The sequence below is a fragment of the Pristis pectinata genome, chromosome 1 (assembly GCF_009764475.1).
Source record: "Pristis pectinata isolate sPriPec2 chromosome 1, sPriPec2.1.pri, whole genome shotgun sequence".
Lineage (NCBI taxonomy): Eukaryota > Metazoa > Chordata > Chondrichthyes > Rhinopristiformes > Pristidae > Pristis > Pristis pectinata.
Window position 1 is genome coordinate 74674135 of NC_067405.1, and position 23876 is coordinate 74698010.

Consider the following 23876-nt stretch of genomic DNA (forward strand, 5'->3'; position numbering starts at 1 on the left):
CCTCCCAGCCCCCAGCCCTCCAACACATGTGCTTATCTCTCCCTCTTTTGCCTGCCCTGAGGGATCACCCTGCTTCATCCCAGGCCGAGGACCGTGGAACAGCACTGGAGAAATTGTTGGTAAGGTGTGCACTGTTGAAAGGGTTGGGAGCATTTTAGTTAGTGTCCCTGGTAGCATAGAGCTGTGCCTGCACTGAGTCAAGGGGTGGTGGGTATCATATTGTTTTTCCTTGATTGTCTGTACCTAGTTTGTTTTGTGTGTGTGTGTGTGTATTTTACCCCTGTTGTGATTTTCCCACACTTGCTATAAACTGTGCGTGTTATCCCCGTTACCATTTTCCCACGTTTGTCTTTTGTAAATAAATCATTCCTCTCCAGACAGTGTTCAGAGTCCTTGCCTTCTGAGACCTCAAATCTGTTTCACAACAGTGTCCTAATTCCTTGAATTAACAAAACCTCTGTCCTTGCTACTGGGACTTTGATAGCCCTTGGAGTGAAATGTGGAGTCCTTCTTCCCCTGTCCCCTCCCTGGCCTGTCCTACTTCCATGGGGAATATTCCTTTAAAGGTTAATTCCCCTCCCTAAATGCTAGAGTTCCCAGTTGCCAGGAACTGATGAGGTCCCACCTGGAACTAGGCAGGTCCAGCGTTGTGTGTGTGGAGTCTGCACTTTCTCCCTGTGAATGCGTGGGTTTCCTCCAGTTTCCTCCCATATCCTAAAGACGTGCGGGTTGGTAGGTTAATTGGCCGGTGCAAATTGTCCCCCTAGTGTGTGGGTAGAACCTGTTGGGAGAATAAAACATGGGATTAGTGTGGGATTTGTGTAAATGGGTGGTTGACGGTAGGTGAGATTTGTTTCCGTGCTGCATGCCCCTATGACTCTATTCTGAGACATAACAGCAATCTTTTTGGCCAATGTCATGATTTTTTGTGGGGGGTTCCATTTGGGCGCAGACGCTATCGCAGCGCACGCCTAGCGCACCAGAAGAGGGCGCGATCCAATTTCCAGGGGAACGTCTGTTTCTAGTCCCGCAGTGGAATCCCAGGCCAGTGGAACCGAGGTCAATGTCGGATGAAACCGCAGCTGGCAGACGACCTGCAGCGAGTGTGATCCCACCCCCACGTATCCTTTGAGCCCGGGGCCGCTCAGTTTGCCTCCCCCGGGGCCGGACCTCAGCCCCTTTGCAAGCCCCCGCCCGGATCCGATAACACGAGCTGGCGAGTTGCCGGAGCTTTCAACTTTCCTGCCGCTCCTCAGTAAGCGGTGCAGAGAGATAAGCGAGGAATTTAAATGCTGGTTGAACCGCAATCGATGGGACCGAAGGAGCTCCTGTGGTCGATCTGTTGCTGTAAGTGCCTGGGTGCCGTGAGACCTCCGTCAAAGCAGCCGCTCTCCAGGTACAGTAAAGGACAATGTGCTCAACGCCAGTGTGAGCACAAGTCAACATTTCATCCCCAGAACTGACTCCAGCTCCCCGAGACTATCGATTTAAATGTTAGCTTTCGTTGCTCGGTTGTATTCCATTACGAACTCGCTGGATTGAAAAGCTGATTCTTAAATTGTTCGCGTGATTGTGAGGGATTTTTTTTCTTAAGTGAATATTTTGCTTCTTCTAAAATGGAGGTGATAGTGTCAAAGAGAACTTAACCCGTTTGTTTTCGTCCAGCTCCTGATTTTCCCTGGTCCCTGTCCCTATGATCTATCAACCACTCCCCTTACCTTCCTGTTTCCCCCAGTGTTGCTCATGGTCCTCTGTCCCTGAGCCCTCTGCCCTCTCTCCAAATCTCACAGACTTTCCAGCTGCAGCCTCCCTTTCCTTTCCAATGTTCTTGAATATCTTCTGGCCTTCCCAAAATCATGGCCATTCGATCCAGTACAGGCAGTCCCTGGGTTATGACAGGGCTCTGTTACTGAGGACTGTTTGTAACCCAAACTGTTCATAAGTCAGATTTGGACAACAGTGTGGGGGGGAGGATCATAGAAACAGCTGTGATGGGAGACCGAGCAGGCGCAGGAAAGTGGCCGCCATCCGGTCTCACTGACTCGGTGAGTGAGTCTGCTCAGCCCTCCCAGCTCTGCTCGGCTCCACCCAGCCCCCAATTGCTGCTGCTCAGGGGAGGTGTGCGGTGGTGGCTGGGGACAGAAGGCAGATGGAAATGCCCCCCACTCCCACCCAGCAGAGATGCCAGAAGCCCTGCAGCAGCTGGAAAATCCAGCCCCATACATCCTGCCAGTCTCCCAAACATTCGTATAAGTTGGGTGTTCATAACCTGGGGAGGACCCAAACTCCCTTGTTTGAATCTCACCAGTCAGGGGTGCCTCCTACCACAGTTCTGAACTTGTGTGGATCAAAGTCACTGCGATATCCTTTGTGATTACCACAAAGGTGATTTATTTCACTTAATCCTTCTTGATCCCTTTGAAGCCTCTGACAGACCATCCTGCTCCAGTGTCTCCGCCACACTCCAGTTCATGTGTGGTTACGCTTGTTAGCTTTCAATCTTTGTTTTACAAAATATAGCTGGGGAATTCCCTTGTGGTGACCTCTCTCCTCACCTACACACTATTGGGTCTGGTGTCCACCAGGGATTAATCTTGAGACCTCTCCTATTTCTCATCTACACACAGCATCAGTTTCCACATGAACACTGGCAACATTACCTCAGCACCACACCCCCTTGAACCCCAACCAGAGGTGAAAGTAAGATAGAAAAAGGAGTCCAACACCATGTGGCAATTTGACTGCACTGGATAAGAAATGAATATGACCATAACATACAGCTGTACTGCTCAGAAATTCACACAGATGTACCAGTAAGAAATGCATAAGTTGTGCTGCTAACAAATTTCCATGACTGTACCAGTAAGCAATTTAAATTACTTCCACCCTGCTTTCAATACATACTGCTGTGTAAGTTATTTGACTATCCGACTCCAGGCCTGGAGCAGCAGAGATTTTTCTGTGACGGCAGGGCTCTGGGGAGTGTTGTAGAACGGAGGGACCTAGGAGTACAAGTACATGGTTCCCTGAAAGTGGCACCACAGGTAGACCGGGTGGTGAAGAAGCCTTTTGGGACACTGGCCTTCATCAGTCAGGACATTGAGTACAGAAGTCAGGATGTTATGTTGCAGTTGTGCAAGATGTTGGTGAGGCTGCATTTGGAATATTGTGTTCTGTTTTGGTCACCCTGCTGTAGGAAAGATGTCATTAAGCTGGAAAGAGTGCAGAGGAGATTTATGAGAATGTTGCCTGGACTCGAGGGACTGAGTTATGGGGAGAGTTGAGTAGGTTGGGACTTATTTCATTGGAGCATTGAAGAATGAGGGGTGATCTTATAGATGTGTATAAAATCATGAGGGGCATAGATAGGGTGAATGTGCACTCTTTTTCCCAGGGTTGAAGAATCAAGAACTAAAGGGCATAGGTTAAGGTGAGAGGGGAGATATTTAATAGGAACCTGAGGGGCAACTTTTTTACCCAGAGGGTGGTCAGTATATGGAACAAGCTGCCAGAGGAAATGATTGAGGCAGGTACATTAACAACATTTTAAAGGTACTTGGACAGGTACATGGATAGGAAAGGTTTAGAGGGATATGGGCCAAATGCAGGCAAATGGGGCTAGCTTAGATGAGAATCTTGATCAGCATGGACCAGCTGGGCCAAAGGGCCCATTTCCATGCTGTGTGACTCTATGACTCTAAAGCCATGCTTGTCAGTGTCCATCACAAACTCTGCTCCCTCGACACAGCATGATCGCTCTCCCTGGCAACTGTTTCAAACTGAACCAGGTTGATTGCAATCTCTGTATCACATCTGAGCTGGAGTTGAGTCGAGACTTCAGACCTGTGCTATTGCTAATATCACCTGTTTCTACCCCTGTAATATTGAGCAACTCTGGCCTGCCTTGGATTCTGATGCTGAAATCCTCAAGTGCTTTGTTACCTTGATTATTTCAAGGTACTCATTAATCTCTGCTGTGTCCTTACCAGCAAGTTGTATTAGCATCTGACTGGCTCCTTGATTTAAAAGTTCTCATCCTTCTCTTCAAATCCCTCGACAGACTCGCCACTCCCACCTCCATATCTCTAATCTCCTCCAACCCAGTAATTCTGTGTTCCTCTGATTCTGCCCTTTGATCACTCTGGAAGTTAATCATCACTGACAGCTGTGAGTTCAGCTGCCACACTGCCAAAAGCTCTGGAATTCCCTCTGTAATCAATCCCCTGTCTACCTTTCTCTCTTCTGGTAGGAAACTCCTTTGGACCAACCACAAACATTTGATCATCTGGTTAATGTTGCTTTTTCTGGCCGTGTATCAATTTTTTTGTTTGATGATGCTTCGGTGAAGAGGAAGCATTGCTTTTGCTGTGCTTAAGCATTGACATAAATGGAAGGTTTTTATATGGCTGTTTGGCCCTTGAAAGAATAACACATGCTATGGATAAAAGTGAAATGGTGGGAGTATTATGATCAGATTTCCAGAGTGTTTTTGATATAGTGCCACATCAAAAGTTATTGTGGAAAATAAAAACACATGGTGTAGGAGGTAATTTATTGGTGTGCATAGAAGATTGGCTTGCTAACAGGAAACAGTGTGCTTTTTCTGTTGGCAAGATGTAACGAGGAAGGTGTCACAGGGATCCGTGCTGGGACCTTGAATTTTTACAATTTATATAAATGACTTGGATGAAGACACCAAAGGTATGGTCGCTAAATTTGCTGATGGGCCAAATATAGATAGCAAAGTAAGTTGGGAAGAGGACAAAGGGATATAGATAGCTTAAGTGAGTAGGCAAAGGTCTGGCAAATGGAGTATATTGTGGGGAAATGTGGAATTGATCATTTTGGCAGGAAAAACAAAAAAGGCGTATTATCGCAGATCTGGGTGTTGTGATGCATGATTCACAAAAGGCTAATATGCTGGTACAGCAAGTAATTAGGAAAGCTATTGGAATGTTATTATTGGTTGCCGGAGGAATTGAATACAGAAGGAGGGTGGTTATGCTTTGGTTACATAGGTCATTAGTGAGAACACATGTGAAGGACTGAGTACAATGTTGTCTTCCTTACTTGTAAAAGTTTGTTAATAGATTGGGAGTAGTCCAGAGAAGGTTTACCAGATGAATACTTGGAGTTGGCCGGTTGTTTTATGAGGAGAGGGTGGATAGGCTAAGCTTACATTCACTGGAGTTCAGCAGGTTGTGAGGTGACAAGATCCTGAAGAGCATTGACCCAGTGGATGTGGAGAGGATGCTTCCACTTGTTGGAGAATCTGGAATTAGGAGAATGTTTAAAAATAAGGAGTCACATGTTTAAGAGACAGATGAGGTAAAATTTATTTTCTCAGAGGTAAGAGTTTTTGGGACTCTTCTTCAAGGGGACAGAGGAAGTAGAGACTTTAAGTATTTTTAAGGCAGAGGTTGATAGATTCTTGATAAACAAGGGGGTGAAATGTTACTGCAGGTAGACTGTAATGTAGAGTTGAGGTCACAGACAGACCAGCCATAATATTAAATACCAGAATAACTTTGAGGGACTGAGTGGCCTACTCCTAATCCCTATGCTTGTATTTTGCCCGTCCTGTCTGTGTCAGTTCTGTGAAAGACCTATTCAATGTGCCCCTTTTACCTGCCTTCCCTCCTCAAATATGTATCTAATTCCCTTTTGGAAATTGTTACTGAATCTAGTTCCAATATCCAGAACATGCCCCACAGTTCCTGTGATCCAGGTTCGATCCTGAGCTCCAGTGGTCTCTGTGTAGAGCTTGCACGTTCTGTTACCATATCGGTTCCCCCCCAGGGTGCTCCAGTTTCCTCCCACATCCCAAAGATGTGTTGGTTGCTAGATTGACTGGCTGCTGTAAATTAAGCCCAGTGTAGCTGGGTGGGAGGAGAATCAGGGTGGAGCAGATGGGCATATGAGAGAGAATAGGTTACAGGGAGATAAGTGGGAAATTGGACTGATGAAATTACTCAGAGCCGCATAGACTCGATGGGCTGAGTGGTCTCCTCCTACATCATAAGAGAATATAAGACGTGAATATGCTCATCAAGCACTGGGAATGAAATTCAAGATACTCACTGCATTAGCCAGATGTATTAATACATTGCAAAGGTGATTTTTAAGTCAAGTAAAATAGTGTGAAATGTGCTTAATCTAACTTTGTGTTAATACTGTTCTAATTAGAATGAAAGGATCTGATCCCACAGATTATAAACCATAGTAACTTGGTTGTTTATTGAATGTTAAGTGAGTCTCTGTCTCCACCACCTTCTCAGGCACGTGTTCCAGATTCCAATCATCCTGTGAGAGAAAATGTTGTTCCTCAAATCCCCTCTAACCCTCTTACTCCTCACCTTAAACCCATGGCCTCTAGTTTTAGATACCTGTGCCACGAGGAGAAGTTTCTTACTATTTGCCTTGTCTATGCCCTTCATGATTTTGATTCCCACCATCAAGTACCTCCGTAGTCTCCCTTCCTACAGTTCAAGATCCAATCCAGAGATGAGTGCGACATCTAGGACAGACTTCTGTACTGTTGGAGGTGTTGTGCTCTCTTTTGGATGAGACATTAAAACAGGCCCCATCTATTTTCTCAAACTGAACCTGAATGATAGACAGGTGGATGATTTAAGGATCCATGACATTTTACAAAGATGAACGGGATTAATTCTTGGCGTCCTAGTCAATATTTACACCTCAATAAATCCCACCAATATAGATTATTTGGCCATAAGCATGTTGACTTTTATAACACCTTACTGTGCACAAACTAACTCCCATATTTTCAACACCATAGAAAAGTACTTTATTGGTTTTGAGTTGTGCTGGGACATCCTGAAGCTCTGGGGAAATTAGAGAAATTAGTCCTCCTTGTTATATTTGAATAATCATAAACATGAGGTTTCAGTTACCTGAGGGGCGACTTCTTTACCAGCTCAAACCCTGGATCCTGGCTTCGTCAGACCATGGAGTGAATTTGCAGCAACTGAAACAATATCAAACAGCTGTATCTGTGCAAGTTCAGCTTGGACTGTTTATCTTTTAGCTTGGTTTGTGACATTAGATGAGCTCCTCCCTTTCTCTCTGAGGCTGCAGAAGGGTCTTAAGCAACTGGACAACTCAGAACTGCTCCATGTCCCCTTTGATTCACCTGGAGTACTCAGGACTGCCAACAGCCAAGAAACTGAGCTCTCTCCAGCTTCATGGGGGAAAAAAATCAACCATTTTGCTTTGGGGAGGTGGGACCTTACCCTGCCTCATACCTAATGCCATCCCCTGTTTCTTTCACTTTGTTGGTCCATGTCCTAAGCAACTGCATACCTTATTTGATTCCTTGTCTTCTGCCATAATTTATCAAAGAATCATACTTCATCATACTTCCCAGCACATAATTACAATCTATCCTCCACCTGATTACACAATTTGTATCCCATTCCTTATTTAGCATTCTACCAAATCTGTAACATTTCCCACATCTGACAAGAGAGCGTGTATGGCTTTGAATTTAGTGCAGTGAGGGAGCAGGTCACACCTTCACGAGGAAGCTGGGATAGTTCCTAACTGGGGCAGGGATTATCAAAGCCAAGTGGCTTTGTAGAACAATTGAATTGTTCTACAGGAACAGAGGTAGGCCACCCACTTACCCCCTCAAGCCTTCTCGGCCATGTAATAAGATCATGGGTGATCTGATTATAATCTCATTTCTGCAGTCCTGCCTACCAATAACCTTCCACCCTATTACTCATCATGAATTCATCTAGCTCTGCCTTAAAAATATTCAGAGACTTTGCTCGCACTGTCCTTTGAGGAAGAGTTCCAAAGACTCACCACCCTGAGTGCCCATGATCTCCCAGACTGATTTCAATTGCCCAAGGTGTTGGGACAGATTTTACAGAATATTGCCAAGAATGTAGAAGGAAATGGAATTTGGAGATTGATTAGGAATGGTTAATTGGGGTGCTCCAGGAATTGTTTTTTTTCCAGCCTGTAATTTCATATATTCAGATGGAAAATATCCAGAAATAATTGATGAAAAGGAAGGAAAAATCAGTAGTTTGAGGAGGCATGAAGCCAATTTAAAATCTATAGAAGTTCCACTGTCTTGAAATGGAACTTTCAGTTGGCTGCCCTGTTTCAATTTGTTAGTACAAACTCTGTGCTTCTATACACATTCTTCACATTCTCTGTAAGGCACTGATAATTGGTGAGTGATTGCCATGGGAACTGGTAATTTTCCATGGACATTCAGCATGGACAGGATGTTGATGTTGTTCTTTTTGTCTTTGACATCAAGGCAGCATTTGATCAAGTATGGCATCAAGGAGCCCTGGCCAAACTGGAGTCAATGGGACTTGGGGGTGGGGGGGCAGGGGGAGAGGAGCCCTCCACTGTTGGGATCATACCTAGCACAAAGGAAGGTGGTTGGAGGTCAATCATCGCAGCCACAGGGTATCTCTGCGGGAGTTCCTCAGGGGAGTGTCCCAGGCCCAGCCATCTTTAGCTGCTTCATCAATGACCTTCCTTCAGTCATTAAGGTCAGGTGTAGGGATACCTGCTGATGACTGCACAATGTTCAGCACCATTCGCAACTCCTCAGATAATGAAGCAGTCCACAACCAAATACAGCAAGACCTGGACAATATCCAGACCTGGGCTGATAGGTGACAAGTAATATTTGTGCCCCACAAGTGCCAGGTAATGACGATATCCAACAAGAGAGAATCCAGCTATCACCTCCTGAACACCACCAATAGCCTATCCTGGTCCAACCACAGATACCACAGCCAAGGAAGTTCACCAGCACCTCTACTTCCTCAGGAGGTGGAAATGTATTGCCGTTCCTTCACCACAGTTGGGTCAAAATCCTGTAACTCCTTCCCTAACAGCGTTGTGGGTACGCCCACAGCTGAAGAACTGCAGTGATTCAAGAAGGCAGCTCACCACCACCTTCTCGAGGGCAACTAGGGATGGGCAATTAAATGTTAGCTCAGCCTGCAAAGCCCACATCCTCTGAATGAATATTTTAAAAAAAGCACAGCTGAGGCCTGACCCATGCTTACACAATGCCTCATCCAACCCTTCCCATAAAGGCTGCAAGATAACAAATGCTGCAGATGTTTCTCTTCCCCAACTGCAGAGCAATGGGGTCAGTGTTTTGTGTCAAGGACATTTCATCAGAACTTAATATGCGTAAAAGCAAATGTGATTTATGTTGCAGGGAGGGAAAGAGCTGAAGAGCATACAGGGAAAATCTGACAGCAAGCTGACCAAAGCTGTCAGGGTAACAATTACTTTAAATTCCTGCAATTAGAAACAGAAGAAGAGAAAAAGCAAATTGAATTTAAAAAATGCGGTCAGATTATGGAGAAAATTCCACATGTACAGGTTTTTGCTCCAAGTACTATATAATTGTCCTATTATTTAACAAGGAAACTAACCAACACAATAGTCCAGTCCAGATGAAGGGTCTTGACCCAAAATGTTTCCCTTCACAGATGCTGCCTGATCTGCTGAGTTCCTCCAGTAGTTTGTTTCTTTATCTCCAGTTTCCAGCATCTGTAATGTTGGGGTATACAGTGCAGCTTAAAATGCTCGGCCAAACTGTGGACCTTTCTATGGTGAAAATCAATGATCTGTAGATAATGGAAATACTAAAGCAAAACAGATGCTGGATGCACTCAGCAGGTTGGGTAGCATCTATGGAGAGAGAAAGTTAACATTTCCGATCCAAGACTGTTCCAGTATTTTCGATCTTTAAAGGGGCTCTGCAGAGAGTTTCATACCATTCATCAAGACTACAAGATATTGGCAACAATTCTGGTGGACGGACATGAGAATTCTCAGTTATTGTGAATCTTGAAATGGCTTGGAAGTTAAAAGTCACTAATTAGGACTGATAGGTTGGAGGACTGGTGCTCAGAATTGAACAAAGACTTTGGGAAGGATGTTAAGGTTTAGCGAGTGCAGAGGTGAATATCAATATAAATATATAGAGGCTGAGAAAGCAGCACTATCCTTCTTGGAGCAGAGGAGATTAAGGAAAGGTGTAAAAGAAATGTTCATAGTTATAAGGAGTTTCAATGGAGCTTTAATAAGGAAAAACTACTAGTGTTAGAAAGTAACCACAGATTTCCAGTACTTGGTCGAAGAACCAAGTGTATAGATATGGAGATGTTAGATAAACCCAACAGGTCACACAGCAAATGAAAGTGAAAGATTGTGTAAATGTTTCCAGCCAATAACCTTCCATTGGATGTAGTGGAAGCAAATCCAGCCTTACTCAAAAGGAAGCCGGATAAATTATTGGAGAGGAAAACCTTGTCAAGGTATGAAGGAGGTAGCAATGGGAGAGGGGCTAATTGCATAGAACTTTCAAAGAGCTAGCACAAGAATGACAGGCTGAATGGTCTGTTTCTGTATTATAGAATTCTATAATTCTCTCCTTGCAAGGATTAACTTGATTGCAATAACTAACATGTTTCTGTACTGAGATATTGCATTTCACGGTGGAACTAATTGGCTAGATCCATGTACAATTATGGATGAGAATGGTATAATCAATTGGGGATTATCATTTAAGCCTCTTGAGAAAATGACTGAGGCAGAATGTTGATCGAAAGAACTAATCCAGTACACAATATGAAAAATAGATATTTTTCCATTATTTTATGAACCAGTGCTTCAGGCATCTTTCTCATTTGTTTATTCATTTTTGGGATCTGCTTGTTGCTGGCAAGGCTCGCATTTATTGCCGTCCCAAGTTACAGTTGAGAGGGTGATCATAAGCTACCTTCTTGAACTGCTGCAGTCCTTCTGGTGATCTTACTCCCACATATTTGTTCAGGAGACAGTTCCAGGACTTAGACTCAGTAACAATGAGGGAACAATGACATACTACAAAATCAAGGTGTTGTGTGGCTGGAAGGGGAACAGGCAGGTGGTAGTGTTCCCCTATGACTGTTGCCCTTGTCTGTGGCGGTAGGGATTGTTGGTTTTGTAGCCCAGGCGAATAACTGCAATGCATTTACTTTTACTATCCTGGGAAGCCATAAATTGTAACACAAAAGATTTTTTATTTTGCTTAAAATAAGCTGTAGAAGTCTGGTTGGCAGCTGACATGGATTAATAGTCAGTTCCCATGCCCTAACCTAATTTTAAATAGTGAAAGAGAACCAGATTTGTTCTTGAAGGCCGTCTAAGAGGATTATGATGGGGTGGGGTAATGGAAAGAGGTAAATAGGCTGATTATGGATGGTAACAAGTATGATGAAAAGGTTATAAGCAAATCTATTGAAATATAGATTTAAGCAAACCTATGTTCAATAAGCCTATTGAAGCATGTCTGGATTTAAGTGAAGTAACATGTCTCATAATATTTCCTTATGATACAGAGGCGGGCATTTGGCCCATCAAGTCTATGTCTGCTCTCAGAGCAATCTCAATGTTCCATTTATTTCCCTGTAAATTATTCTTTCTCCCACGTTCCTCAACTCCAATCTGATGCTCCTACCACTCACCTATGCTAGGGGTAATCCACAGTAATTAATTAACCCACCAACCATGTTGTAACTCAACCTTTGCAAGCTGTAAGCATCACTTTCTGTCATCTATGTCATTGTCTCATTGCTGAAAATTGCCATTTAACTTACAAATAATATAAAGCAACACAGGGTATAATGTGGAGTTACACCTGCTCACCTCAAGTCTACCTCAGGACCATAAAGTAGAAGGTTTCTTCTGACAACAGAGTCAATTAACCATGAGCTCCTTTGATTACTTGTAGCATTCTAAAATTTGAGCTTCATCTTATAATGATGGCAGGGTCAAGCCAGCCGCAGTCTGTTCTCCAAAAGGTGACAAGGATTGTAGAAGTAGTACCCAGGGAGTGGCATTAACTCTGTGGAGCACAAATCAGTTATGTTTCAAATGACAGCATTCATGATCATACAAATGACTTTCCCCCAGAGCCTTGCTGTTACCCATCAGCCAACCAGCCCAGCCTGTGAGGAGAGATGGGTAAAGAGACATGTAAAGCCAGACCTCCTAGGCTCCGATCCTCCATTTTATAAGTAAGCAGTCTCCCACTGACCCTGCATCAACCACTGGGGGGGGAGACATTGCAGAGGAACAGTAGGGCGGGCAAAACAAATGGAAGACAGATGCAAAGGGTATGCACAAGATGGATAAGTTCATGATTGCATGCTGGTTCTGTGACTGGATGTACAGCTATAGTTTAAAATTTGATCTAATTCTTCATATTTCAAGAAATGGTCAAGGCGGCACGGTAGTGTAGCGGTTAGCATAACGTTATTACAGCGCCAGCAACCTGGGTTCAATTCCCGCCACTGTCTGTAAGGAGTTTGTACGTTCTTCCCGTCTGTCTGCGTGGGTTTCCTCCAGGTGCTCCGGTTTCCTCCCACATTCCAGAGCCGTACAGGTTAGGAAGTTGTGGGCATGCTATGTTGGCGACACATGTGGGCTGCCCCCAGCACATTCTCAGTAATGCAGAAAGACACATTTCACTGTGTGTTTCGATGTATATGTGACTAATAAGTAAATATCTTTAAAATATCTTTATAAGAAAGGAACTGTGGTGAAATGGGAATACTTCTTTCTTTATTTTTATTTACTAATGTGCTACATTCTTGCTGGCAATGACAGAGCAAAAGTGAACATTTCCATGTCATATAAGAGTAGAACTTCCTGCTGCCGGTGTTCCCATACAGTTTCTGGGCTTGTCCATCTGGGTGGTTATGGTCAAGTTACTTGGTAGATGCCAGCAAAGAAACCTGTGTGAATTGCAGCAGTCCATGTTGTAGATGAGGTACACCTCACCCATGGTGTGCTGTGGGTGGAGGGACTGAATGTTTTAAGGTGCTGGATGGGGTGACAGTCAAATGGATTGCTTTGTCCTCAGTTGTATTTACCAAGGGGAGTGGTGAAAATTACATCACATTCCTGACGTGGCTTGCAATTGGTGGAAAGTCTTTGGGGAAATCAGGAGTTCAGTCCCTCGCTAGTATTAATACCTGACTAGCTTTTGCAATTGCACTGTCTGTGTCTGGTCCAATTAACTTACTGGTAATTGTAACCCTCAAAATGTTGGTGGGGGAATTCATCAATGGTAAATTATTGAAATGTCAAGGATTGGAGGCTTGGCACTCCCACGTTGAAGGTGGTCACTGTCTGGCCCTTGTGTGCAGAGAATTTCACTTGCCAAGACTGAATATTGTCCAAGTCTCGCTACATGCATGCAAGTGCTCCTCATTCACTGAGCCTTGTTGACGCCACTCAAGCCCTTCACTCCAACGGAAGGCTAATTAATCAGCTCTGTGCATCATTGCCAAAGTGTCTCTAGTGATCAACCTGCCTTGCTGCTCCTCTGCCGCTGCCTTCTCTGCCAAATGCTGATCCCCTGATGTTGGAAGAGTCGAGCCTGCATTTAAAGTTGTGCAGGATGCAATATACAACACTGAATTACAATGCTCATCAATGCTTTCCATTCGCTGGAAGCAATGCAGGAGAGCCCTGACTGTTCTGTCACATCGCCAGTGTGTCTCTCATTAAATATGCATTTCCTCTTGTGAATGAGCTTTGGATGGGTTTGAAGTGTCAGCAATCAGCTGCTATCCCTTGTCCTGTATGAACACCATTTGGTCTGACCTGGTTTTTCAAAAATAGCAAACACAGAGGACTGTTGCATGATAATGAAGCCTTGGCTGCTGCTAACATAATGATCATTCATATGATTGTTTTTTGGAAATGGTCTCAGACAAACTGAACACTGAAGGAAGACTACTGTGCTCAAGAAATTTTCTGAGTGCCCTCTGCCTAGGGAGAAGATGAATTTGCCTCTGCAATCTCCCTCGCCCAAAGTGTGCCTCAAATGGCAAGATGTTACTAACAGCTTCAGCATCAGTCTGAAGAGAGCTAGGGCCAAATAAATTTAGCATGTCAGTGCTTTGTTCTACTGGCCAGGTGGTTCTGGTGCTGCTGTGTGGCAGATCTTAGGAAGTTCCTCCTTGAAAAAGCAGAGCTACCTCGAGTATTGCCCCTCGATGATGTTGATACAATGGTTGTCCCAGGTAGTCAGCTGTGGACTGAGGACCCTTCTCCCCCTTCCTACATCGGAACAGGTAGCCTTGCTCAGTCTGCTCTCTTCTCCTCTCTGTCTACTTATGGTTTAGAGGCATGACAACCAGATCTATCCGGTCCGGCTGCAGCTGGTTGAGATTAAACTACATCTTAAACCACAACCTCACAACAACAACGTCCAGCAGTCCCACTCCAGCACAACCAGTGCCCCTTCCAATCAATCGGTGACAAAGCCAGAAGTTGTTTCAGGTCCCTGCAGGATCAGTGGAGGGTGGTTGCCAGATAGGAAGAGTTCTTTGTGCCAATTTCTCCCATACGCTTAACAATCAGTGGTTCAATGTAGCAGCAACCAAAGTTGAAGAAGGATCAACATAACGATCTGACTCCTCTGCATACCTTTGGTACTCTTGACTGACATACATTCAACCACCTTATCAACCTGCAGACAGCATGAATCATACTAAAGATGCATGATTGTCATTTGAGCAAGAAATCCAAGCTAAATCAGCACCCATATCGTCCAAAATATAGAAGCTGGAGGGTCCAATTTCTCATACTTATTCTGTATATGTTAGAGAAGAATATGGAAGATGCCTCAAGGAAATGCTATTCAGATGGACATTCAGTGTTTACAATACTCTACCCAAGTAAATAGTTCCATCGTGCACTCATTCCTTTCCTTCATCCACCTAACCCTAATCCCAATTGGTTTCTGCCTGAATCCCTGCTAATCCAGAAAGCAAATTCTATATTCACACAACATTATGAATAAGTTCCTCCTGCCTTCAGTTTTAAATTAGTTGCATTTAATCTTGTAAAAACGGCTCCTCATTTTGGTCCTTCAATCCTCCTGGTTCTATCCTCCTAGTCTCAATATTTCATAATTGCAAACATCCCCTTAATTTGGAGACAGAAGAGATTGCAGGTTTCGACCCGAAGTGTCGACAGTGCCTTTCCTTCCTACAGATGCTGCTCAACTCATTGGACCCGCTGCTCCCCTTAACTTGTGCAGGTCAACAACATAGTACCATTTTCCCCTTGATTTCTTATACTAGTGTATGCTCATGCTCATGCAATCTCCACAGTTTAAAAACATTACTCACTTATACTGTTTTATACTGACCTAAACAACTCCATCAGATATTATCTTCGATGCTAGGAGCTATAAACTCTTAAGGGCTGCATTTATTCTCAGCAGAAACAGCTGCATCACAGTCTCTGACTATTTCATAAATTGCAATCTCCATCATCAAACTGAGCATTGCAAAACTTTATTCCGATTAAAATCAGATTAAATTAGGTCTGTGAATGACAGGAATAAAATTTAGCTTGTTTGCTCAAAAGCACTTTGTTGATGAATTTCCACTTTGACTTCCAGAGAACACACTTAAGTATCTGTACTCTCATATACTGATAGTTACAGTAAGGGTATCATTCTAGTATATCTATGCTGTATTCCCTCAGGGCCTATATGTCCTTCTTTGAATGCACTGCCCAGAATTGTCTATCTAGATCTTCATAAATTTGTAGCATAACTTTTAACCCAGTCCAATCTTTTCGATATAAGTGACAGCGTTCCATCAGTTATTATGATTATTAAAATCTCATGGACTGAAAATTAGGTCCATTGACTTCCAAGTCTCTTTGGACCTCCACTGCTTCAAGCTTTGTACAATTGTCCTTTTTTGATTCAAAGTGAATGACTTCCCATTTGACTAAACTGAAATCATTTTCCCACAGTTCTGCCCATTAACTCAGTGAATAACTCCATGTAATTTAATGCTACCACTTACAGTCCCCACAGTGTCATCTATCTTTGTCTCATTGACAAATTTGGAATTTGGGATTTTGGCATCTTGTACGTTGTTTACGGATGGAGTGAATATTTGCAGCCCCACGTGTCATATATATTGCCACTTTGACCCCGATATGCTATACTGAGTAAATGCTCACTCTCTTTTCTCTCTGTGTCTTGCAATTCAGCCAATTTCCCAGCCAAGTCAATAATCTGCCTTTGATTTCATGAACTTCACCTTAATCTAACAACCTCAGAATGACTTTATTGAATGTCTTCTGGAAGTCCATATAAATGGAGTCCAAAGGCATTCTCCTGTCCATTAACTAAATTACCTTCTTAAAGAGTTCAATCAGGTTTTGTCAGCCATGACAGGTTCATGCTGACTCTCTCTGACAAACTGACAAGTTTCAGGGTGTACAGTCACTCAATCTTTAATTGTTGACCTAAGTAATTGCACAACACCTGATGTCAGGCTAACTGGTTTGCAATTCCCTGGTTTCCCCCCTCACTTAAATAGCAGAATAATTTTCCAATCTAAGAGGATGGTTTCTTGAAGCAAGAGAACGTTGGAATACAATAGCAAGGCACCCGCAGTCTTCTCCTAGAACAGAAAATGCAGGTCCTTGAGCTCCGATGCTGTCCTTTTCCACTACCTCACTTATTCAGCAAATACACCACCTTACGACATTCAGTTACAACATCACTGCTCTCTAGCTCTCCATTCTTAAGCGGCCCATATTAATCTTAATCACTGCCTTGTTTACAATATAATTAACTTCATTTGCAAATTAACAGTCTTCTTTCAAAGCCCTTACCATTGTCCCCTGCTGTTCTTTCAAGTCCATCATCCTCGACCTCGAGAGATAGTCTCGGCTGTCCTTTTGTACCTCACAAGTCACCATGATCTGCTTAAGTTTTTATCTCCTTGGGGATTTTTATCCTTTAAGTGGCCCTTTATGCCGATAGGCACCAGCCACTTCAGACGTAACCCCTTAAATTTCAAACTACGTCTTGGTATGGAAGGACAGAGAAAAAGAGTACAATGTGTTTTCTATATTCTTTTGGCCATACTACAGCACCAGTCAACCAATGCGTTTAGCACACAAATTGCATGTGTACTTGGCAGTAACCCAGTGAATCAGTGCTGCAAATCTCTCTGTAGCTTCAATATCCTGAACCTTGTATTGCACACAACTCCAACAGAGATCTCATCATAGTTTCACATACACATTGCAATCAAGATGATAGTCACCATTTCAGGTACAAGACAGACTGTTGTCAATATTGATCTTCACAATAGCATTTCATATACATTTCATTTTACATTATTAAAGTGGCTCTAGTATAGCTTTAAGATACTGATGTAGATACGACCAGATCGCACTACCCCTGTTCTTCTGCTGCCATGCACAACTTCTCTCTCTGTTACCACTCATGCAGTAGAGCACCAATGCCCTGGTCGAGGCATTGAACCAATCAGCTCAAACAGGCCCAAATTCAATCCCTGATCGGTGCCAACCTCGCAGATCTCAGTCTGGCATAGGAAGGGCTGTTGTAACACGGTGCAACACTTCAAGCTTGAAGAGTGGAAATGATCTAGGTTCCTTGCCATGACCAGTATCCAACAGCTTCTGCCAGAAGTGCATATGTAGGGGATTGAGGATTAGGATGAAATCCATCACAGACACTGTAAAGGTTCACAGAGCACTCAATAATGGCCACTAATAAGGCACACAGAACTGAACAAGTGCCTTTGGAGCCATTTCCAAGCAAAGGTCACTTTTGCAAGCCATTTCAATTTTGCTTCCCATTCCCACACCGAGCTGTCCATCCTCGGCCTTCTCCATTGCCAGTGTGAAGCCCAATACAAACCAGAGGGACAGCGCCTCATATTCTGCCTGGGTAGTCTACAATGCAGTCATGTAAACATTGAATTTTCCAAATTTAGGTAACTTCCTATGCCCCCTTTCCCCCTACTCCTTCCAATCCTCCCATTTTTGTCCCCTGGGCAGAAGAAAGTTCTGCAGGTGAAACAAAAATCAAGCCCAAAGTCAGTTAAAGAAGTAGAAAGACGTGAGAAACCAGCGTCCATGCTTTATATGTTTGCCAGATTGAGGTTAGGATTTGGAATTCATTTATCCGTGCAATTTCATATAATATCAGTCAAAATCACATTGAAGTCATCACGGCAAAGTGCTTTCTTTCCAAAGTATCAATCTTATTGTCATCCATTAGGATTAGAGTTGATAGTCTGGAACCAGACTCAACTCCTTCAATGCTTTTTGACTTTACAGCCAGTGTGAGCTGTTCTAGAAATTAGGTATTAACAGGGATCTGGGACTTCCATGAAACTTTTCTATTGATTTAACCGGCTGTGTTGCCTTTGATAATCCTCTAGTCACAGTTGGAAAAGGACCAGAACATAGTACACAGAATTCCATTCCACCACGGAGCTGGATCAGGAAGCACAAGGTGAATTTGAGCCAGAAGCGATGAAGGTTTTGGACCAATAACAAACAGCATTTGGCAAATATAGGGAGCAATTGTGGGAAATAATTCAGAGCAAATTGGAGGTGGGCCTGTGAGAGCAATGCAGACAAAATTCTGGAAAGAAGAATGGCCAAAGGGAAGGAAGTACAGAGAAGGGGCAAAGTAAAGGAGAAAGTGGCAAAGTCACAGCAGGACAGAATGGGGCAGGGGAGGTGGTGAAATAACAGGATCACAAGGTCATAACAGAAAAGCTTAACCTGATCATAATTGGGTAAAATTAACTGTCACTGTGGGGAGACAAGTAATTATGTCACAACTGAGGAAAGAATTGGTACGCAGTATGGCAAAGGTAACTAGTTCTATCGGGTGCAAAATGATTACGACATACTTGTTCCCTGCGGGAAGGAAGTCCACAGTTCCAATAGGAAGGTGTTAGGTTCAATTAATTGAGTTTATACTGGGATCTCTCTGCTCCCCCACAGCTAAAGTTGTTCCAAGCTGAAGGAGATTTGTGGCCTGACAAAGGATGACAATGTCTCAATTTACAACTGCAGCTATTGTAAAGGGCACTTATCCTCTGGTGGCTGACTAACAGATACAAATATAAGTAGAATCATTGCAGTTTAATTTAATCTTATCTTAATGAAGTGTGGTGAGCTGATTGGACATCTGTGTGTAGATCTAAAATTATCCAAATAATCAAAGCTTTTAGGTCAATATTAGCAGTCATTCTGTAATTGAAGTCTGTAACAATGGAAGGTTGACCAGCGTAGAGAATGTCCTTCACCCCATAACCACCAGTCCTGGAAAGAAATTCACTGTTGTTTCATCACTAATTACCTACAGGACTTCAAGATGTCTCATAACAATTTGTAGTTCTGTGTAATCACAGTTGAGTTGTAGGGAACACAGCAACCAATATGCCCAACAAACAGAGAATAACCTGATAATCCAATTTTAGTGTTGGTATAAATATTTGCTAGCATCCCCTTGCTCTTCTTAAAAGGTCTCATAGGAATTTTTTTCCCCAGACAAATTTTGTCCATAAAAATATTACTGGAAGTACAGTACAATCAGGGCACATTCAATATACCTTCGAATGAGTACATTTCACTAACAGTGCGTCAGCACCAATCATGTTTCCTTTTAAACAATATACCAGTGAAGGGTTTGAGCAGCTGTTACACAGAACTCATCCCCTCAGTGTCCAGTGGTGGCAGGATCCTAGAATGTGGTCCTTCCCCACAAAGCCTTTGCATTGACTGCACCAAGCCTCAGCATGTACTCCTGCAGCCTGGAATGTGCCAGTTGGAAGCATTCCCTTACAGATATCTTGTTCTGGAAGACCAACAGGTTTTGGGCAGACCGAAGTATGCCTTTCACTGAGTTGATGACCTTCCAGCAGCACTTGATGTCTGCCTTGGTACATGTCCCCAGGAACATCCTGTAGCTCAGAGTTCTCCGTTACGCAGCTTTGTCAGGATGAACCACGACAAGGACTCTTGCAACCTTTTTCCAGATTTCCTTTGCAAATCCACAGTTCACAAAGAAATGGGTGATGTCTCATCCTCATGGCAGCTGTTCCGAGGGCAGCAGGCGCAGAGGGTGAGACTCCAACCATGCAGGAAGGTTCTGATGGGAAAGACTCATCTCACTGCCAGCCAAGCGAGGTCTTGGTACATGATGCCATTTCTGCCAAGTGTTTTTGACAGTCTGCTTGGGAAACCATTCCAATGGGATCTATCATGTTGTTGCAAGACCTGCAGGATATTCCATGCTGATGGCTGCCCGATGGACTGTGGTCAAAAGCGTATTCCTGAAAGAAGTTTTCCACAAAAGACAGGAAGTGTGGCTAAGTCCAACTGAGTGGAACATTGTGTAGACCAGAAGACCGAACAGGTTTCAGGCAAACCACCTGAGAGGACAGGCAGAGCCTTAATTTAACACCTCCTTTTAAAGGCAACACCAGCAGAAGTCTGGAGCTCCCTTTTAACCCCACTGGAGTGTCAACCAGGACTTTGAATTCATGCGATTGCCTCGACCTCAACCTTCCACTTCAAGAGCAAGAGCATGATCAACTAAGCCATGACTGACGCTGTCTGAATTATGTAAATCAGCATTAAGCACAGTAGATAAAAGCCAGATATTTTTTAAATTAGTTGGAGGGAATAGATACAAATTAATATTTTCTGATATCACAGAGAAGACAGAAAAGAAGGATATTTGTATTGTGATCCAGGGGTGCAGTAGTAAAAAAGCAAAATCCATTGACTCTGTCCTCACATGATACTCGTGTGTGTGTGTGTTTTTTAACACAGTTACAGCAATAACATCATGGCGTACAAGGCATTGGAAAGCCCCAGGGACTTTGAAAGGAACTTATGGAGCTCTCCATGTGACTCATCTCATACTCAAGCAGATGACGATCGGGAGCTGTTGGATCTGCTTTACAAAAGAGAGGAAGCAGATAAAGGTTCAGAGGTATGTGAACTCATGTTAACTGGGAGTGAAAAGAAGTGAAGAATTTAGCACCAAATTATCAGAGTTATATGGAAACAGGCCATCTGGCCCAACTCGCCCAAGCCCACCAAGATGTCTATCCGTGCTAATCCCATTTGCCTGTTTTTAGCTCATGTCCCTCTAAAACTTTCCTACCCATGTACCTATCCAAATGTTCTTCAAACGTTGTAAGAGTATCTGCCTTAACCACCTCCTCTGGAAGCTTGTTCCATACACAACCCTCCGTGTGTAGAAAAACTTGCCTCTCAGATTCCCCCTCACCCCTCTCTCTGCATTAAAAAGGAAATTCTTCCCTCCTCTCTGGATCTTTTTCCAGCTATTTTAAACCTTTCACCTCTGATTAATGACCCTCTTAGACACTGAAATAAGATTTACTGCACCCCTGAATCACAATACAAATATCCTTCTTTTCTGTCTTCTCTGTGATATCAGAAAATATTAATTTGTATCTATTCTCTCCAACTAATTTAAAAAATATCAAGCTTCTATCTACTATGCTTAATGCTGATTTACATAATTTAGACAGTGTCAGTCATGGCTTACTTGATCGTGCTCTTGCTCTTGAAGTAGAAGGTTGACTTTCTCTTCAACCTTTCCTGAATCAGGGGGAATATTCTCAATACCAGGTGGTAGACCTGGAGATTTTTATTTTGCCTCACACCTCTGGCATTCCAGTTTAGATATTTAAAAAAAAACAATTATTAGAATTATAATAATTACTTACTATTAATTTATTTAATGATGCAAATGTTACAGGCACAAAGCCATATGAAGCTAATGAAATATTCTTAAAAATGTTATTCACTGTTGCAATGAGGGAAACATTGCAGCCAACTTGTACAGAGCAAAGGCCCTCACTTGCTCATCAGATAAATGAGCTTCAAAATTAGACACTTAGACAAATTAGACAAATTAGACACTTGTCCTCCTTTTGACAAGTGTAAAGGCAGGAGAGGGACAAGCAAAAAGGAGAGGGTGAAAGGAAGCAGAGATTCAATTACTATAGTGAATTAGTGCAAGACTAAAAGCAATGATAAAGAGATACATAAAGAAATAGAAAAACAGTCAAGATGAGGAGTAAGTGGAAATGGCAGAATTCTTGCTAAAATCACTGCTATCAGATTTTCAATCTGAAATTGTTGCAGGTGTTGAAATGTTAGAATGCTAGGCAAGGGGTAGAGAGGGGGGAAAAAAGAGCAGATGTGCTAACTCCTACACCATCACGGGAAGGTGGCATAGAAATACGGATTGTTAGGAGAATTAGGAGACAGGACCAGAGTGTCATAGGGGGATTGGTTACTCTGGAATGCCAAAGGGAGTGGGAAAGGGAACATACGAAAGATACTATCACCAAACACATCTTTCTCTTCATTCACAAATAGACACACATGGACACCATATCCTGAAGGAAAGATGAGCATTTGCATATCATCCTCCTAAACTGGAGATACAGAGTCTAATGGATAACCATTGTGCAAACACTTTGCACGCAGCAAACAGCGGAGGAATAATGATCAGATCATTTATTTTAGTGTTGGGGGAAAGAGCAATATTGTCCTACGTACTCAGTAGAACTTCCCTGCTCTTCTTTGAAATAGTACCACATGGGGTCTGAGAAGTGGGCAGGACTTTGGCTTAGCATCTCATGTGAACCTCAGTGAGAGCAGCACTCCCTCACTATTGCACTGGATTATGTGACTGCCTCTGATGTGGAGGTTGAAGCCCTGGGTAAGAGTGCCAAGGTGGACACCTGCAGTGGGGTAGGGGAAAAACTCAACCTGCTCAAAGCCATTGCTGGTGAGAGAGAGGGAAGGCTTGGAGGTTGTGATTTCCAGCAAGTGGGAGGTGGGCAGCAGCAAGATGATTGAAAGGTCTTTTGTGATAGGCAGATGGAAACGGAAACATGAAGGCAGCCAAAATTAGAAGGGTAACATGTGAGCAACATTGATACAACACAGAGTGGGATCTGGCCATGGAGGTTAGAAGGTATTAGGGTAATTTTATTGTAAAACAGACAACAGGATTTGCTACTCTTCATAACACCTTTCTCAATTGTTCTTTCCATTGGACTAGTACAGATATTGCAGTCACATTTGGTGCATGTATAATCAAGGAGGGACTTGGGTCAAGGATGGGAGGATTAATTAAACTGGGAGAAGGCTCACGTGCAGTTGCAACAAGTTTGTATATGTGGTCTGTTTAATTTAATGGGTATTAAATTGGATAGCTCCATGAAATAGGCACACAGATTGCAAAAGCAATTATCACACACCCATTGCTTCCAGATAGCACCTGTCTGCCTTGTAATTTATTTGAGTTCATTTGCCCACCAGCATTGGCTTACCAAGAGGAGTTTTCTTTAGTCAGCACCAGTTAAAGGCAGCTTACATAAGTCAGGGCCAGTCTGCAACTCCTAAACAGATATTGAGGCTGCAGCAGTCATTGGCAGTCATTCTACAACTGAAACTGACTTGGGTTGGGTTCCATTAATCCCATATTTTACAGGATCATCTTGATACATTGTGCACGTTTACATAGTTATTGAATGCTGGGGGAGAGGATTCCCTTTTGGTTGCTCTGTTGCTCTGAGTTGAAATGGGACACCCATATGTGCTCCTGCACCACAGAGGAGCCTTTAATTCTCACAAAGCTGTATGCTCACTTTGCCTGGCACAAAAGAATGAAATGTACTCAGCTGCTTAATTCCTCTTGCAAAAGTGGTGTCAACTGCAAGACGTTGCAAATATTTCCAGCTTGCCACGTGCCATACAGTCCTCTTCAGGCTCTGAAGTTGCTGTTGAAACTGGAGCAGGGAGCAGATTTTAGTGACGGTGAATATGTCCTGATGCCGAGAGCCCTTCTCCCCACTACTCCTAGGAGTCTGCCTTGTTCCATGTACCTTCTGCTCATTCTCTCAGTACTGCTGTTCTCCAAGGCAATGTCTGCTACTGTACCTACATCTGAGGCAAAT

General features: G+C 43.2%; 1 protein-coding gene across 2 annotated transcripts in view; it reads left to right on the forward strand.

The window, feature by feature from the left end:
* Positions 1 to 1056: 1056 nt before the first annotated feature.
* The window catches only part of LOC127573112 (melanoregulin-like), a 33166-nt gene continuing 10346 nt past the window's right edge, over positions 1057 to 23876 (forward strand). Inside the window, exons 1-2 of one of the 2 annotated variants that reach the window (XM_052021015.1) lie at positions 1057 to 1396; positions 20704 to 20866. In XM_052021015.1, the coding sequence (XP_051876975.1) occupies positions 1290 to 1396; positions 20704 to 20866 (270 nt within the window). In that variant the 5' untranslated portion in view covers positions 1057 to 1289. The remainder of the gene's footprint in view (positions 1397 to 20703; positions 20867 to 23876) is intronic. The other variant, XM_052021026.1, reaches the window with a different exon arrangement.